Source organism: Camelus dromedarius, chromosome 13, assembly GCF_036321535.1.
Source record: "Camelus dromedarius isolate mCamDro1 chromosome 13, mCamDro1.pat, whole genome shotgun sequence".
NCBI classification, from domain to species: domain Eukaryota; kingdom Metazoa; phylum Chordata; class Mammalia; order Artiodactyla; family Camelidae; genus Camelus; species Camelus dromedarius.
Genome location: NC_087448.1, coordinates 24,324,658 through 24,343,809, shown reverse-complemented (window position 1 = coordinate 24,343,809; position 19,152 = coordinate 24,324,658). Strand labels below are relative to the sequence as shown.

At 47.6% G+C, this 19,152-nt stretch overlaps 1 protein-coding gene across 1 annotated transcript; it reads right to left on the bottom strand.

Moving 5' to 3' along the window:
• Window positions 1-11,770: 11,770 nt before the first annotated feature.
• Window positions 11,771-14,082, bottom strand: POU4F1 (POU class 4 homeobox 1). Its single transcript, XM_064492895.1, has 2 exons — window positions 13,735-14,082; window positions 11,771-13,091 (listed from the first exon to the last, which is right to left on the bottom strand). The coding sequence occupies exons 1-2, from the start codon at window positions 13,855-13,857 to the stop codon at window positions 11,949-11,951; spliced, it is 1,266 nt and encodes a 421-aa protein (XP_064348965.1). The 5' UTR covers window positions 13,858-14,082; the 3' UTR covers window positions 11,771-11,948.
• Window positions 14,083-19,152: the final 5,070 nt, after the last annotated feature.

The window sequence follows — 19,152 nt, the reverse complement described above, 5'->3', positions numbered from 1 at the left end:
GGGGGCTTAAATAATTGAGACTGCATTTAAGCATAAAGCAGTTCATTTCTCATTCTTTCATGGAGAAAGGGGCTAATCTGTTCCTCGTGTGAAAAGCTGCCTTTTATTTATTCTGTGTGTGACTGTCTTACTGTAGTGGAATTGGTGACTCAATTTCCATTTTAGTCTTGTTGAGCCAGCCAAGAGCTCATTCTTTGCACCTTCTCCTTTTGTTTCTCAATTTTCGGCTATAGTTTGGTCCCCTCTAATCTATGGAACTGCTTATTTTACAAGGACAAACCTATATTCGATTTTAAAGCTTCGTCTGATCAAGGGCTTAAGACAATTTCTCTCTGTAGCTAGAAATTTGTTTTCTGGGCATCCAGGCACAGACCGCTAGAGGCAATAAAACAGTACCAGATCTTTATCCCAGATTTTATTTAAATGCAGTAATAATTGCAGTCTGTAAAATAAGTTGCCCATGTGGGTTTCTCTCCCGGTTTGTCATATTTCCCTCTCAGGTGTGCATGTACCCATAATTTCTACAGATGTTTTCATAGTGCTGGTTTTTAAATCATCAATTGTATTAGTTGGGTTCCCAAGTAAATAAATCTAGAAAGACAAAATTGCTAGCCCTAAAATAACAATAGAATTCATAAGCAGAAAGGAACATTTCATAATTATTTTGTCACTCCTCAGAATTGGCAAACAAGTTGTGCAATTGAAGCTCTTCTGCTGGGAGGGGGGTGTAGTCTTCTATTCTTTCTTTTTTAATATTGAATAGTACCTTCAGTACAATAATGCATTTGTTTACATTTTGCCTGAACTTGTTTTTGGATTTATATTTCAATATGCTCTTTAGGATGCAAAATTCCTGTCAAATTAAAGAGTGCTCATGTCTTGCCCGCTTCCAGCAAATCACTTGCAGCACCTAATAAATCCAGCTGGGGTTCCTTCCATAGCCTGATGCTGCCGAAATCATTATTGTCCTGCCTTGTTTCATGTCAGAGGCCTCTTCGCCTCATCTGTCATGAAACCAATTTCACTTTATTTACATCCATTTGCTAGTTTAATTACTGTGCTGATGAATAGCCTGAAGGAATTAAGTTACGAGTCTTTGGAAACCCAATGCGACAGATATATGAGCTACCTTTTAACTACAGGGAAAGAAATGAAGGCTCGTGTGGCATGCACCAAAATTTCAAGATAATAAGTGTTTCTCTCTATGCAGCTACTCTTGAGATTCAGGATGATCCAGTCTTTATGTATTCATCATCTCCTGGATGAAATATAGTGCTTTAGAACACCTCATATTTACAGATTGACTGCAGTTCTCAGTTCTCTACAACACAATTCTCTATTTTTATATGCTTCTTTTTTTAACTAAAAGAATTACAGACAATTTTCCAGCCAAAGCAAACAACCACATGTACTGGTGTTTTTAATTAAAGGCACTTAATAACTGAGAGCTTACTTCCTTGTAATTGAGAGTTTGCTTCTAATAATAATAATAATAATAATAGGTACATTTGTGAAAATAAAAACTATTTAATACATCCAATCTAATATACAGTACAAAGAACTCTACTTACGTACTATAAACAATGTAACAGATGTCATTTATATGATTTTTGTTTATCATTGAGCACAATCTCACAAGTATCTTCTTTAATGTATTTTTAAATCATAAGAACATTCTGCTGCCCCTCTCTTTTTCAAGTCCAATATAATAAGAGTGCTATGAATCTATGATAATGACAAAGGATTTGTGGTTTGGGTGAATAATCTGTGTTCTCAAATATACATAAATAGTCAAGCATTTGCATATATATACACTTAAAAACCTGAGATTAATAAACTTTTCATTCATTATCTTATAAATTAACTAATTTATTAAAACACTTTTTAATCATGACATTAAAAATCATATTCAAGAGTATCCCTTCCCAAATTTTATCATTAGTTATAGATGGTAAAACTTCAAATTAATAATCCAGAAACTAAGTCTTCATATGGTTCATCATCACTATCAATTTAAAAAATAATAAAACCTGAATGGACATTTGATTTCCTATTTTCTCTATCCTCAGGTAACACATGAAAGGAACCCGATTTTTAAATCTAGGCATCTATATGTTTTCCTTTCATTGCTCTGTTCTGAGTTTCTGACATTTTAAAAATCAGTACTTTCATTTGATTTCCCCCAAAATGGTAAGTTTGTGGCACATAGCAAATGTATTCACCACTTCAAAAAAAAATCCAAATTTTTCTTATAGATGTGCTTAAGTCCATGTGATTCATTTATACCATCTCTATGCTGAGTACATAAATTCTAAGGTTGTGCAAACGTTTGAAAGTATTTATCTAACCAATTTTTTAAAAAACATTCACAGGGCAGAGATAACTCTAAACAAAGCAGAAGTGAGAAAGATGGAGGTTTTAAATGTTTTCCCATTTCCTCTCCTCCTAAAAGAATTAAATACTTTTTGCACCTTGTAGACTCTTGAGTTTCATAAAGCCAGCTTAAAGGAAGGGACCAAAGTGTAAACACTTTACATTTACTATCAGAAGAACTAAAAGTGGTATAAACTCCACTGTCCATGCAGATATATACTGATGAATTATGTAGTCATTACAAATCCTCCAGACACCTCCTTCCTTGCCCCCCCTTTCATCCCCTAAACACATACTTGCCTCATTCCACCTTCCCCACTATTTTTAATAAAGCTCATCTACAAAACAAACTACATAACAAAAGTAACTTTCTGTAGAGTCTTGCTTATAAAAGTTTTGCAATAAAGGAACTCTAAACAGGACCCTCCAGGCAAAACTGCCTTTTATTTTAATAGAACCAGATACTATCCCAATTCTTTTAGTAGAGATTTGTGGACCATCTTCAACTTGTCAGGAAAGGAAATCTGCAGTGGTTGAGTCTTCTTTAGTCATTTTTATTTATTTTTTAATAAAAGAAACAAAAATGATGGGTCTTTTAAATGCTTTCTCTTTCCCTTTTCCCCCTCCCCCATTGCTCTCATTCGCCCCCTTTCGAAGACCCTCTTCTCCCTCTCCAGCTCTTTTTGATTAATAGATCCATGTGGCTAACGGCCTGACATATGGTGTGCGAAGCAGCTTGAGATAGTACCTTAGGCATCCCCTACGGCCATTAACATATTAGGGGCTTATGTGCAGTCAGACAGTCAGACCTCATCTAGAGCGGCATGTTCAGAAAGGCTGCACCCCAGAGCTGTTTGATAGAGAGTTTCAATAATGCACCACTCTTCAATTTTAAGGGAGTTTCTTCTGGTACCGAAACACTGGGACAGAACCAGAGTAAAGTTGAGACATGAGACTCTTTCTAAGCTACACTCAACACAGCAATCCACAACAACAGGAGAAACTGTGTTTACATCTGTTTGTCTATGGATATGTGCGTGGAAGCACAGCTTCGGGTTCACAAACACGCACCAGCTCCTGAGTATTATCAGTAAACAGGCAACGTCAGCTGCCTGGATTTATTTTGTTTGAAGATTTATTTTGTTTAAAGTCCTCTTCACACCAGGAATACTAACAGTACAATAACAGTACAGTTGCTGATAGAGATGATTCAAAAGTGAAAACAAAATGCAGCATAATGTTTAGGAAAGAAACGGCTCTGAATCATGTAGCTTGATGTTTTTCCCTAATAAAAGAAATTAAGTGTATTTTTACATCTGTAGCTTTAGAAAAAAGAAGGAAATGATGAACGTATGGACTTTAAAAGATGTGATTATATTTTAAGTGTATTTGCAGATCAAATCCCAGGAGAGATAACTATTGCTCTACAGAACCTACAACTTACAAACAAACAAAATCTTGACAACAATTCTGAAAGGTGAAGGAAGCCTCTAGGGGGTACATATATGCATACATATATACACATAATATATAGAGACACATGTATGTATGTATACATTTTTGGTGACAGAGATGATATTAAAAATCAAAGCAGACATCCCACTTGAAGCTTATTTAATTCACTACCGTCGTAACTGAAGCTTGAAATTCCCTTTACCCAACGTCCTTGTCCTTCTAGCCTCCTGCTGATAAACCACTGTACCCCTTTTGAACTGTACTCTGGCTGTTTGCTTGGCAAATAAATGCTGTTCCGCCCTATTAAACCTTTTAGGTAGTTTCATCTTCGGATTTCTCAAATACAGAACTAATAAGGAGGTGCTTTGATGCTGTTTTACTTTCAAACTAAGCCTCGAGGCGTTGAAAAGCGCGAAAGGTAACCGAAAAAGTAAATTGCCAGGAGCAAGGCGTACCCTCCTTTCAAAATCGCTCCAACCCTCTGCATTGCACTGCGTGGCAGCCGAAAATCGTCCATCCCTGTGCAGAACTGCGCCCCGTTGGCAGCCCCTGGGGTTCTGAACCCGTGCCACGCAACCAGAAGGATGAAGAGAGGGGAAGCACTTTTAAGTTTAAAAGCCTTGGGATCCCTTGCGGGAGGGGAAAGACGGGAGGTAGAGAAAGCGAAGCTTCCCAAAAGTTGATTCTAGACAAACAAATATCAGGTTGGAAGTGAAGATTAAGAAAGGGCAACTTGTTTAAGCACCCAGTAATAAAACTTTTGCATAAGGCGTGGCGACGGTGCGCGAGAGCCTGCTCATAGGCGCTAAGGCTGATTTCAAACCTCGGAGTCTCTCACACACTTAATTCCCCTACACACACACACACACACACACACACACACACACACACACACACACACACACACACACACACACACACACACACACACACCCTTAGTTGAATATAAGCAAATGAAACAATTGAAACATATCTGTTTTCTTTAAAACTGGAATGAAAGAGACTCCCGCTCAAAGGCATCACGGTTCCTCTGATTTAGGTATCTTTTCGGAGGAAATGAAAGCCCTGGGGATATACCTCTGCCCAGAGTCAAATGGATCCGACCTGCTTTTTTAAATGCCTGTATTTCCATTGCTAACTCATAAAACACGTTTTAAGCAGGATAGTTGAGCTCCAATCTCAGCCTCAGAGCTCCTTGTCACATTCTGCTTCTCTTTCTCTTTCTTTCATCACAACGCTTTGGTAAAGTCGCATAAGTGATCAAAATTAACATAAATCATTATTAGTTATTAGGATTTGCTCTAAATTACACTGTGACTATCGCACCAGCCCCATCTGCCGCCCCTGCTCTCGCAGCAATAGATTGCAGATAAAATAAATGTCCTTACCCCATTAGAAGGTTCCTGTCTCTGTAGCCAAAAGCCAAACAAAAGCAATAAATACCGGGCTTTTTCTCTCCACTATTCAGCTGTGACTCTTTTCATCAGCTCTTCCTCTAGAAAAGCTCGATAGCTGCCTGAAAATATTGCATTTTATATCACCAAAGGGCGATTAATATTGCATTAACTGTATTTAACATTTTTTAAGCGCGAGTGCTCTACAATGAGTTAGTTTCTGTTAATAAGTACAGGGGTATCAGAACTGCAGACCACTTAAGATATCCGTATAAACATATTATTTGTCTCACACTTTTGTTTTTTGTTTTTTTTTTTTTTTTAATATATAATGTTAGAATGTAGCGCGCGATGTTTGAAGTGGAAGAAGCCATGCTAATGGTCTGCTTAAAGTATTCCGACACCGACTGGAGACAGCCAGGTCTCTGCCTTCATTAAATGTTTATTGTCAACACTTGGCGGGGGCGGGGGGCCGGGGGAGGGTGGGGGGAGACTGGTGTAAGTGAATTTCCACTGCTGGAAATTGTCGACACATTGTTTTATTCTGATCCATGCCTACAAAAGTTTGTATGCATCATGCTGCACTGAAGCTAGGCGTCAGTTACCAAACTTTTGTTTGTAATTCGTTTTACCTAATCAATGCAAGGAGTCTGCCTCTCTTCCTCCTCCATCCCTCCTTTTGCTACTTCTTTTTTCCACGTTTCTTCAGTTTCCCTTCTCCTTCTCTTATTCTCTTCGCTTTCTAAATCGGAGAGACGCGACCTCCGGGCCATTCGGGCTTGGGGCAGGGGATGGGAGGACGCTGGCCTCCCTCCTTGGACTTTTCCAGTTTCTCTGGAACTCAAGACTTTCAACCTCCGTTTTGCGATCCAGGACTCCACGGAATTCTCCGGGACGAATGCCTAGCGGCCAGCCTTCCTCCCGCCACGGGTATAAATTCTTGCCTAATAAGGTTAAATTCGTAGCAAGGCTTTGCTGATGTGCACCCTAACAACAAAACAAAAGCCAAGACCTTATTGCTCCCAATTCTTTTTTAAAAACGTCATCCAGTTTTGAAAGTTTTGTGGTGTTTAAGGCGTCTATTGACTTAGGCAGACTATGGAGAGGGGAGTATTTTTAACCTCTGTGAGATGCTGGCCCCTTCCCTTTTCTCGAAGGACGTCCTCAAAAGCACTAACAGGGTGGGAAAGGACCTTCCGGAGCGCCTAATTACCAGCTGCGGAACTCCGGCTCAATTCTCCGAGGGGACTCAGCGCACGCAACACGCATGCGCGGTCTCAGCGCGCTCCCCGCGCTTCGTGCGCGCCCCGTCCGCCCCGCGCTCTCCGCGGTCCGCACCCCACCGGTCACGCCTGCGCACGCGCGCCGGACTCCAGCGACTCTGGCGTTAGACCCGCTCCGGTGCTCTGCCGCCAGGCTAAGTCCGGACCAGGGTCGGTAGGCGGTGGCTATTCGTCCGTCCGAGAGGGGTTGCGGCCTCTGGCAGTTGGAAGCCTCCGGGCCGCGAGCCTCGGGGCAGACGGCGGAGGGGCGCAGATCCGGCGCATCGCGGTCTCTCGGCCGCGGCTCGCACGCTTGGCGCGCTGGGATTCCCGCGCGGACTGCTCGGGTTGGATGGGTGTTTTCCCGGAAAGCGAGAACCCTGCCTGGGTCTGGGGAGGGCGGGTCCCCTCCTGGCTGCAAATTCTGACCCAATCAGCTCTGTCTGTGGTTTGAAACGGCAGCCGCCAACCTACCCGCTCCTAAGTCCGATGTCCAGCCCGGGAGGCGGGCCGGCTGCAGACGCCGGTTGGAGGGGAGGGAGCTGCACCACCAGGCGGTCTCCTGAAGCTTAAGGAGCGTTTGGCCGCTCCAGATTTAGAGGGCCCTCGCTGTGCCCTACGGATCCATTAGATTTCGGGGAGAACAGGAGAGCTGCCCTTCTCCCATCAAGCTGACTTGACAGCAGTTACGAAGTTTTTAATTAGCTTCTTGTTGTCATTCATTTTATTAATTTCCAGAACTCTCAGGCCATGAATTATTCAAAGGGCAAGCCAACTTGAGCGAGGAGGCCGCGCGCCCCCGCCGCACGTGTCCCGCCCCGCTCGGGCCGCGCCGCTTGCCCGCTGCCCCCGGAGGGCGTGAGGCGTCCCGGTCCCGCCAGCCGGGGTGGCACAAAGGTTTGATCAAATATTAAATAACGTAATTATTGCGACAAGGCTTATCTCGCAGGTGGGAAAGTGGCCCCCCGTGAGAATTAGAATTCGGCTGCTATTTTTAAAAAATCAATTAAGCTTGCATTCTCCTTTAAAACTGCCCGCGAGGACTGAGGCTAAGACTGCAGCGGCAGTAACACCCAGCAGCAGAACCAACCAGGGAATAATTCTGGTTATCACCTTTATCACCCCGCTGGCCACCAAGACCGTTCAAATGCGGTGGGGAACGCTGCTTTTAGCCAGCGCGCGGAAGTCAAAATTACAGCTTCACGGATTAGACTATGAAAGCCCATCCAAGTGAAAGATGGAGTAAGGGTGTTTAACGCAGGGTTGGCGGGGGAAGCCAGGGAAACAGGGCAGGGGGCTGAAAGCAGGAGCTGGCCAGGTGCGTCCTGAGCCCAGGGCGCCCTGTCCTCCCTCCGCGCGGCCAAGTGTAGGAATGGGACCGAAGTCATCTTAATATCACAAGAGAGTAAAAATCGATAGAATCACGGTAGTGGTGCCTAGTTTATTTATGAGAGTGTAATCGAAGTTGAGAGCAATTTCAGAACACGCATTTAAACAAAAATCTTTTCAGAAGTTAGTTGAAGCGTCTTGAGGACATTATTTTCTAGACCTACAAAAGGAGTAGGACCCGGAGCTAGGACTGGGAAAAAGAAAATTTAAACCAATGGATGAAACGTGGCAGATGCAGTTTATGCTTACTTTTCCTTTGCCTTTCCTACTCCATCACCACATTTCCTGAGAAGCCAAAATGCAAACAGCACAATTTTCCCACTCTCTCCAACTTAATTTAAGATTAACAGAACCGGAGCCACTCTGTTTTCACCCATTGACTGGCGCCAGGGTTCACTTAGAGTGAAGTTGAGATCTTCAGAAACAGAAAACTTTTGAGAGGTTAACTACCGCTGAGTGGCAAGCCTTTGCGTTCTCTCCAGGAGGAAGTTTGTTTGCTTGTTTACTTGTTTCTCATGGATTGACAGTTACAGTTGTCTTAGAATAGTCTTATTATTCCTTTGGGCAGTACAAAAATTCACTTACCAGACAGCAAGGTGTTTCTTGTTTTGCACAGTCCTACATAAAGTAGGAAACTCTGCAAAGCATGTATTTTCATGATCTGTTTTATCAACATAATATTGTCTTCTCTTTATTTGGTAAGGATTTTACTTAATACAAAACAAATGCTTAAGTTCTTATTACATACACTGGTCATAATTATATAATACAAATGTATTTGTCTGCAATATTTGTTTGGGGCAGATTTAAAAAAAACAGCCTTTGTAAATATTTATTTGTTCATTCCTGGTTCTCCAACAATGAGATTTGGTCATACTTTTCTATAAAATAACATTTTAAAAAACAAATGTATTTTATTAAAAACCTTGACGACATTTCAAGTTAATAACAACAGAAACAAATCAATCTTGATGGAAGAGATCTATTTGAAAAAATACCTCTAGTGCTTTTTTAAAACATTAGTAACTGTTTAAAATCACAGATTTTTAAATGTATTCTTTTTTGAACAGCAAACGTTCTTGTTTCACAGATTTGCCGGTGAAATTAAAAAGATTTGGCTACAGTAGTATGACTTCAGAAGACAGAACCCCAGCTATTAAGAAATTTTATACATTTTGCATCTGCTCTAAACCCAGGTCGCCAACAGAGAATCTCTGGTACCTCTGGTACAGCAGGTATTACACTAAAGTTCCAAATGAACAGAGGCATTTGACACGGTGGCTGAACAGATCAGTGGATGGTTTTTATTTTTGTTAACCTCCAAAGAAAGTTATTGAGCTACATTTTCTTGCAAACATTTTTAGGCTAGAATAATACATACAAACCTTCAAATGCCTCTGCCCCTGAACCTCAACTTAAATATATTAGGGGGCATCTGGTTATTTATTACCTTCCACCACTCTGAAGTGAGGGCTGTGTTTGGAGGGTTTCTGCAGTTAAAAAAAAAAAAAAAAAAACAAAAACAAAAAAACTTTGATAAGCACAGGCAACTAATATAGAATTCATTTTATTCAGAGCACCGCTTTCACACGAGTTATCTGAAAGTGAATTCGGTTTCAGCAGAAAAATACATCATTCTTATCCTTTCCCCTCTTTTCACCCCCCTTTCAACATCCTCCCCATCCCCGTATTTTTGGTTGAATTGAGTCTCATTTGTTGACTGGCTCTACCAGGACTTGGCCCAGTATAAACACAAAAATGCACCCAAATCATAAAACTGCTCTTCTTTCAGTTATGGTTTATTTGTAAGTGTACTGGGACACCCCCCCCCCGTGGTATTCTGGTGCACAGAAGTGATTCTGATAGGAGTGGGGAGGAGGAAATATAATAGAGCAAAGACATAACCAAGGAAAAAGCTCAGCAGACATACATGGGTAGGTAGATCAATCCGTGAGACATTTCAGGATTAACACGGGCAATTTGTAACCACTGTGTGAGTGTGTGCATTAAAGAAAATATTTACAGTAATCTTCCTTTTCTTCCCTTTTTCTCTAAATACAAGAATATGACAAGAATGTTGTGTTTTCGGTGAAAACAGGCAGTAGACTGTGAAATCACACTATCCACAAAACGGTCTATCAGAAAGCTAGCCCAGTTTAGTGTTCAGTTTCAAATGCATAGAATGTTTGCGCTGCAAACAATGATATACAACGTAATTAAATAAATAATGCCTAACCAGAGTGAGACCTACTTGTGTTTCTTTCTGTACCTTTCAGATCATGCATGATTTCAGTCTTGTTAAATGGCAGGGTTTTTTTCTTTTCTCATGTGTTCTGTTTTCAATTTATTAGTTCTTGTTAAAGGATAGTAACACACCATCTCCACCCGAGATCAAAAGAGTGACTTGTGCACCAAGCAGGCATTTTACCTAACCACCTTCAATTTTTTTTGTCATTTTTAAAAATCCATCAGCAGTTCATAAAGTACCTTAATTATTACTATGAAATACTATACATGATTTTCTATATTTGGGAGATTGATAGTGCAAATTAAAGTTCTTGCTACCCAACATTTATCCCCAGCAATAAATTACTTTTGAATAATAATAATAATAGTAATAATAATAACAATAATGAAATAGTTGTTCTGCTTTGCCCCCCAACATGCAGGCCCTTTTGAAACAAATGGAGGGTTAAACCTGTCTTCCTCTCATATAGGATTTGGTTCATTCTCTCATAGACAAGTCCCGCTCCAAGTGAAAGCAGAAACTTCTCAACATTTCAATGATTTCATGTTCTCCAAGAGAGAAGGAAAGGAGACCTAGAAGAGCAAGATGAGTCCTGTTCTGTGGAGAAAATGCGACAGAGTATCTCTCCTACCGTCTACTACCCCGTTAGGCTATTTGAATCAATAGGAAAAAATAATCAGTATATAGTTTAAAATAAACCACACTCAAATAAATAAATAAATAAATGAAAGGGCAAGCAAGTTCTGAGTGGGGAAAAAAGCTTATTTTGAAACGATCCATTTTCTAGGTCTTAGATATAAGAGCAAAAATGGAAAGAGCAAAACCTGGTTAAAATTGTTTTATTTTTCTAGAATAAAATAAATACCTCGGAGCCTCTAAATTCTGCCTTTTAGTCAGCTCAAAGACTGCCTCATTCTCCCTACAGACCTCCACCCGACCGGGACCAGGCCACAGGATTAGAGGCTGGGTCACTGGGAAACTTGAACTTTAACTAAACAAGCAGCCACCCCCACTTCCTTCAGATGTATCCTCACTCAATGGCTGGCAAAGGAGAGCAGCCATCGGAGTCTCATTGCAAAATAGAAAATAAATCAAAGAGGACTTGGATGGGGTGTAAGTGAGTCTTAGAAGGAAAATTAAACACACGGACAAAACAACTAGCTTCGACACCCAGAATTTCACCTTCCGGTTCGTTTGGTTTTCGGTTTTTGACTCAGTTCGTGTGTAGGGCTGGGGCTGTGGTAATAATGGTGGTGCTCTTTTTTTCTCTTCCTTAGGGGGAAACGAGGCTGCAGAATACGGCTCTCCGGAGTTAAATTTCAAAAGCATTTTTCTTTGCTTTTGTTCTGTTTTGTTTTAATTTGTCTTTATTTGTCTAGTTTTTGGTGGTTGGTAGGTTTGTTTTTTGTACATAGTTCCTTGGTCCCCAGGAGATTTTGATAAGTGTCTCTGGTCAAAAACTGTCCATTTCCCTACCCTCCCCGAGTGTTCCCCCCACCCCAACCCCCAGATCCATCCTGCTCCTCAAAACCCCTCCTCCAGTCTCCGCTTTCCTTCCCCCAACTCCCCACTCACCCAAATGCTCCCCCCTTTTCCCCCCGCCCTTCTCTCCTGTGTCCATACCCAGCACCCCTGTCCTCTAGGGTGGGAGAGGGTAAGGGCAGGGACAGCAGAGAGGAGGCGGAGTAGAGCGCTCCAGGAGGGCCTCCCCAAATGCAAGCAGGATAACGGACACTCCAAATCTGGGGGGAAGCAGGCCCGAGGAAAGCCCCCCAGAAACGCCCCTTCAGCTCCTCGCTCTGCCCGGCCCGGCACTTCCCATCCCCCTCAGTAAGTAGCGGAGAATTTCATCCGCTTCTGCTTCTGTCTCTGGTTGCAAAACCACACCCGCACCACGTTCTTTTTGAGGTCCAGTTTCTCGGCGATGGCAGCGATTTTCTCGGACGAGGGCCGGGGCTGTACCGCGAAGTAGGCCTCCAGGGAGCGCTTCTCGGGCGCGGCGATGGAAGTCCGCTTGCGCTTCTTCTCGCCGCCGTTGAAGAGCTCCGGCTTGTTCATTTTCTCGCGCTGCGCGCCCTCGGCCTCCTCCAGCCACGCCTGCAGGATGGGCTTGAGCGCGATCATGTTGTTGTGCGACAGCGTGAGCGATTCGAACCTGCAGATGGTGCTCTGGCTGAGCGAGCCCACGCCCGGGATCTTGAGGTTGGCCAGCGCAGAGCCCACGTCGGCCTGCGTCACGCCCAGCTTGATGCGCCGCTGCTTGAAGCGCTCCGCGAACGCCTCGAGCTCGCGCGGGTCCGTGTCCGAGTCGCAGATGGACGCCAGGCCCGCCGCGCCCACCACAGCCGCCGCCGCCGACGCCGCCGCCACCTGCCCGGCAGCCGCCGCCGCCGCTGCCGCCGCCGCGCCGTGGTGGGCCGCCGCCGCCACCAGCCCTGGGTGCGGCAGCCCCGACGGCATGTTCATGGCGGCCGCCGCCGCCGGGTGCGACAGGTGGCCCAGGCCGTGCATATGCGGGTGCGGATGCGCCGAGCCGCCCAGCAGCCCGCCGCCCGGGCCCCCGCCGCCGCCCCCCGGGCCGCCGCCGCCGCCGCCGCCCCCGGGGCCGCCACCGCCTGGGCCGCCGCCGCCCCCTGGGCCACCGCCGCCCCCCGGGCCGTCGTGGGCGCCTCCGCCGCCACCCGCTGCGCCCGCGCCGCCGGCGCCGGCCATGAGCGCGAGCGAGGGCGACGAGATGTGGTCCAGCAGGTCACCGGGCTCGAGCGCCTGGTGGTGGTGGTGGTGGTGGTGGTGGTGTGCCAGCGGCACGGTGGACGTGGACGTGCATGGCACGCTGTTCATCGTGTGGTACGTGGCGTCCGGCTTGAACGGGTGGCTCTTGCCCTGGGACACTGCGATGTCCACGGCCGCCAGCGCCTCGGCCCGCGCCAGCAGCGTTTCGTCTAGGCTGGCGAAGAGGTTGCTCTGCAGCTGCAGGCGACACAAACCAAACCAAAAAAACCACAAAACCAAAAAAGCAAAACCACAAAACAAAACAAAACCACACAGAAGCCGGAAAGCACAACAAGCAAAAGGCAAACACAAAGCAACCAAAATAACAACAACGGGGGTGGGGATAGTGGAGACCGGGAAAGACGGAATAGGGACACATTGGGAATGAGACGGGGGGTCAAATGAGAAGGATCGGGAGTGTGGGGAGAGGGGGGACGCAGGAACACATTCCGGGGACGGCGGCGTGGAAGACGAAAAAGGAGGGGGAAAGAAGAAGAAATGGAAATGTAACTAGCAGCTGGGGATCCGTGTCACGCACCCGAACACGCACAGAGACCGCCTTTCCGAGGCATGAAATTAAGAGAAAGTGGGGGGGGGGGGTAGTCGAGAGTCATGGCCCCAGCGCTCCCCACTCCAATCGCCGGCGCCCGAAACCGAGGCGACGGGAACACATTAAGCTCCAGTTGTACAAAGCGTGCCTCGCAGCGGGATTCCTCTAAAAATCCCTGCCCGCAAATCCCCGCACCGGGACCTGTGCACACATCAGCACCCGACATGCAGCGTCTCGGAGACGGGGACGGGGCAGGCGCGCGGGCCGGGTCCGCGGGCGTGGGGCGCTTACCGGCGGCGTGGGCAGGCAGGCCCGCCGGATGGCCTCGGAGCTGGAGTGCAGAGATGGGTACTTGTGCTCAGGGAGGGTGGGATGCATAGCAAAGTGAGGTTGCTTGCTGTTCATGGACATCATCTTGATGGCTTGGCATGTAAATCCACAAACACTCCGAAAGTCCCCGGGAAAGTGCGCACGCCGGCTTCCCCGGCCTCCGTTCGGAGGCTGCAGCAGCCGCGACTGGCGGCGCGGAGGCGGCGGTCGCGCCGGGGGCCGCTGCTGCTTCTGCTGCCGCCGCTCCGCCCGGCGCTCTCTTTGACCACGCAGACCGCAGCGCACCGGCCTCGCGATCCCACTTCTCCGAGAGCTCTAGCCCCGTGCGCCGACGGGATGCACTCCTCTTACACCTGAGCCCCACTTCTCGCGGCCGGTCCGGGGAGCTCTCGCGAGAGCTCACAGGCCGGCCGCGCTGACAGGCATCAGCTGTCTCCGTCTGTCTGACGCGCGCTCTCCCTCTCGGCGGCGCCGTGCGACTGCGCGCGCGCGCGCTCGCCCGGCTGCGACCCGCGCGTGGGAGCCGCTCTTATAGTGACCACCAGCAAGGACAGCGCAGGTGATGCACCTGTAGCTACCCAGACATGCGCACTGCACGCCTCACCTTTCCCACCGCGGGTCTGGAAAGATCAAAAGAGCCAGCTATTGTCTGAGGGTAGGCACCTTTTAGGGGGAGAAAGACAAGAGGCGTTCGCTAGCCCCTGGGTGGTTTCCCTCCCTCCTCCACCACCCCTACCCCGATAGCAAGCCCTGAATATATGCGCATTACTTAGGCACACCTCCTCTCCGGGACGTCTAACAAGCTGTTATATAATGTATACAGCTGGGCATTTGTATGTTAAATTATGCCCGCGCATTCCTCTGTATACAGTATAAATAACACAGAAATGCAGAAGGTGCTGTCTTTTGCGGCAAGAACCTGTTTCTTTCAAGGTTTATAAATAGGTTCCTGGAGAATAATCGCAGTGACAGACATTTGTTTGAAGCAGTCAGATGCTATTGATTTCCATATAATTTAATTTCCTCCACATACTTTGTTGTTGTTGTTGTTGTTGTGCATATAACTGTGTCAGGCACCGACAGTGACAGCCACTTAGGAACCACAAGGAGCGTGTGCTTTCTACTAGGGAACGGCTGTTGAAATGAAATTGTGCATTTCTCTTATTGTTTGTCTCCTTTAACCGTGTACAAACCCACATTTCAAACGAGCTCCGGGTGATCTGAGGCTTCTTATAATCAAAAGGAAAAATAGTTAACAGGGTGTAGTTGGGATCCTTACCTCTCTTCAGCGCGCGCTCGCATACACACACACACACACACACACACACACACACTTTATGCTGAAAACTCCAGGAAAAGAAAATAGTTTCAGAAAAACGGGAAAATGCAATAAGATGTTGAAGAGAACTTTATTTTGCCTTCCATCGTTTTGGTTTGTTTGCATCACCACCACCACCAACACCCCCTGCCCCCTGCTCTCTCTTTCTCCATACACACACACACACACACACACACACACACACACACACACACACACACACACATGCCTTCAAAAGGAATCAGGATCAAGCCAGTTTATAGGAAAGTGTGATTAAAATACTAATTCAAACCAATTTAAAAGAACGGGGCCCAAGCTCTGGATCAGCCTTTATTTTATTATTGTGAAATCAAAACCTAAGAAGAATAAATCAATTAGCCAACCTGTTATATGGCCCTTATGTGGCAGGCAGATCAAAGGCCTCCCGGGGGAACCACAGGTCTGGTGCCCGAGTCCCCAGGGACGCAGCGCTTGCCCGGGGTGATAATAACAGCCCAGATGTTATCACATCTGCGGCGAGAGAACTGGCGAGAGCGGCAAGGGGCTGCTTATGGGAGGCAGAGATCAGATAAATAACCTTTCTGGTCTCCCCCACACCAAGGAGGTGTATATTTCCACCAAAGATTAGATCGCATTTCTATAAACCTAAATTTGCGTTCGCGGGGATCTTTTCTTTGGATAGACGTGTGCGTATTTAGCATACCCACTCATGACTCAAATTCCAAGAAAAGCCCCACAGGCGTCACCACGGTTTTTTCTTTCTTTTCTTTTCTCTCTATCTTCCCCCTGCCCCTTTCCACCCGCCGGCTGCAGCCCGAGAGGGGAGTAAGAAGGATGTTCACTTGCTAGTGTGGGAAGAAGTCTCGTTTCCATCCATTACGCGGTCCCCTGGGAGTGCTAAATGCAACTTTATCTCTACGGGGAATGGACGATGAGCAGGACATCGCTGGAGGGAGCGAGTGAGTCCTACGGTAGTCGTCGCACCGGGTGTCCAGGCTTAACTTAATCCTTCCTGACACCCATCGCGGCGGTTCGCTGAGCTGTCCTGCTGGCGTGTGGGGGGGGGTGTGTGCAGGGGGAGGGCCCCGCAGAGGACGGGCGCCTGGATTCTGCCTCTCCGCCTCCCCTACTCTCACCCAAAGAAACGCTGGCTTTTCCTTGTCCTGAAGGATCCAGGGCAAACAGAAATGCAAATAGCACAGGTTTGGGGCCACGTGGATCCCGAAAGAGCGAGGCGAGCCCCTGAGAACCCAAAGTTCATCTCGGTTTACCCTCCGACATCGAGCTGGGAGGTCTCCAGCCTGAGGTCAAGAGTTCACCATCTTGCCGAGACTCCCCACCTAGTTCGCTTCTTTTTGGACAACCGGAGCCCCTGTCCACCTTGGGGGTGGGGCCAGACCTTTGCTCAGAATACTTCGTTTTTCCTGGGGGTTAGAAATAGGGCCCTGGGTACGAGCCCCAACTCACCCCCTCCCCAATTAATAGATTGAAAGCCCTATTAGGGCACACCTGAGTCCACCATGGTGCTTAGGAAAGGTGCTGGTCACAGAGTGAAATGCCCCATTGAACAATAGTGTGCAGAAAGGGAGAGAAGACAACTGGAGAGGGTCAGGAGCCAGAGATTTCAGCAAGCCTGGGCCAATGAGGGGTGGGAGTGGGGGGAGCAATCTGGAAGATCACTAAAGGTCACTCCTCTCTCCCTAAAAAGGAAGTGCAGATAGGAAGAGGGGCGTGTTGTCCCCTCACAGAGCTGCATATCTTGATTCCAGCCTGTTCTTTTCCTAAAGTTATTTATTTCATTCCTTCCTCATTTACTTTCTACCCTACTGTTCTTTCTCAAATGCTTGCTGAGCACCAATCTCAGCCAGGACAAGACACGGGAGATAAAATGAAGTATAAATATGGCTATCTGCTCTCCAGGTGGTGGCAGTCTATAAGAGTGGGGTAGCTCCAGGTGAAGGGGTGTTTTGTTGTACAGGTGTGATAGGTGCCATGAGAGGGAGTTGTACAGGAATATGGGGTAGGGTGGGGAATGATGCTTGCAGAATTATTCTGCCACATTTCTGCTGGGCCTCGGCCCCAGGCAAGAGAGTGGGACGCAGTGGTGAATCTGCAGGTAGGGCTCTGGACCATTTCAAGTCTTCCCCTATTCACCCCAGGGCAGTGAAAGGAAAGAGTGGTGAACTGGGGCTCCGTCCACCAATATGTCACGGCTTTGTTGCAGTAACTAGCTGGCCCTGGCCTGAGCTAGTGATGCCCACATGGGGTCTGAGCCTAGGAATAGATTCCTGGGCAGCTTTTTTTTTTTTTTTCCTTCCTGTTTCATGACCAACACAGATTCCCTCCTCCTCCAATCTCATAGCTTTGCATTTTATCAAGAGGGGGATAATTAATGCACAGCTATTGATTTCCAAGGAATTTCCGCCCCCAGGGACAGGGAGTCTATCATCTGGATCAGAGACACATTTCTTTCCCTCATTAATTAATTTTCTCCTCCTCCTTTGGCAGGCCGCACTTCTCCTTTCCTTTGGCAGCGCCTCTCTCCCAGGCTCAGGGAGCAGACGTGGGTAGGTTGGAGTGGCGGGAGAGGCGCTGCTCAAGGACCCGCACCGTTGGGGGTGAACGCTCTTGGCCTTTGACCACCCCGCCCCCTCCACAGCTCCGGAGCGCGCCTGACAGCTACCACTCGCTGGGCTGCCTTTCTCTTCCAAAGGGGCGCGGGGAAAGTTGGCGCTGGACTTGGCAGCCCCTACCTGCCCCCTCCTCCTCCCCTCACACACCTCTGGGGTTGAACCCATTTATCTGCATCTGGGACGGTTTGGTCCTGAGGATGTCCAGTGAAGTGCGTGGAGGTTGTGTGTGTACAAGGGGGGGGGGCGGAATCCGGCCCCACGTTCTTGTCCAAACCCAGGGATTTGGCCCAACCTGCAAGACTGGCCACCTTGGGCTCTGGAGCCCCAAGAGGGAACTCTGCTCCTCCCAGATTCGGGGCTTCAAGTTCCCCGCAGGCACCTGCCTAGATAATCGGCCCACATAACATGCAGTCAGCGCCTTGAGCGCAGGGAAAGCCACCAGAGCCGAGTCAGCCGGCTTCAGAGGCTTCTTGGGTTGTTTTAAGCAGTGGGAATTGATAGGAAGGGGAGTAGAAGGCCTAGAATTGTGGCGGTGGAGGAGGGGCGGTTCTCGGAAGAGGGGCAGCACTTGGGCAGTCCGGCACCCTACTGCTCACTCTCATTTGGGTGGGAAAAAGGAGAGACTAGGGCCCTACTTTAACTTCCCCTCCTGGCGGCCTTTCCAACGCCTAGCCTGGGCTGCGATGATCCTTGGTCTCTCTGAGCTACCTCTCGCGCATCCTGGCCCCGGCCTTCCTGCGGTATGGGGACCGGGATCCTCGCCTGCCCAGACCGCTTATCCCTCAAGGCGGTCCTGGGCGGTGGCCTGCCCTCTGCCGCCCGCCGCACTCCCCTCCCCTGCTCAGCTCGAGTTCACAGCCAGGAGCTCGCTGGAAGGAGCTGGGAGATTTCCTGCAGGCCCCTGTCCTTCCGCGCCCTGCACACTTGGGGCTCGTCTCTCTCGTCCCCAAGGCCGGGGTGGGTGAGATTTTGAGGACCCTCGTGATCACCTGCTGTAAGACTACCAGTCCCGCATTCAGTCTGGGCTCCAGCTGGGGACCCGCAGAGAAAGTTCTTGAGTAGACCGACGGAAAACCACTGTTTTCATTCTTCTGGCCGTTTAATTCAAATACAACTTTCCTGGGAACATTTTCCTGGATGTCAACCACTCCACTCCAAGATGTCACTCATATCCTTTCGGCCCGAAGGATGCAGCAGTAAAGTTCACTGCGGCCATTACCACTCTTGGGATCTGCAGGGATTTATACATGTATCTCACCACCCTAAACTCTCTGTGGGCTTAAACCCACCTACCTTGTGAAAGCCCTAGGGATGACGCATGACTACGTCTCCGTCCTAACAGGGGTACGGCCGGCCTTCCTCGCCCTCTAGTTGCCGGAACCAGTTTTGCTGTCCAGGTGAATAATGAACCGCTAAGCTTGGCCACAG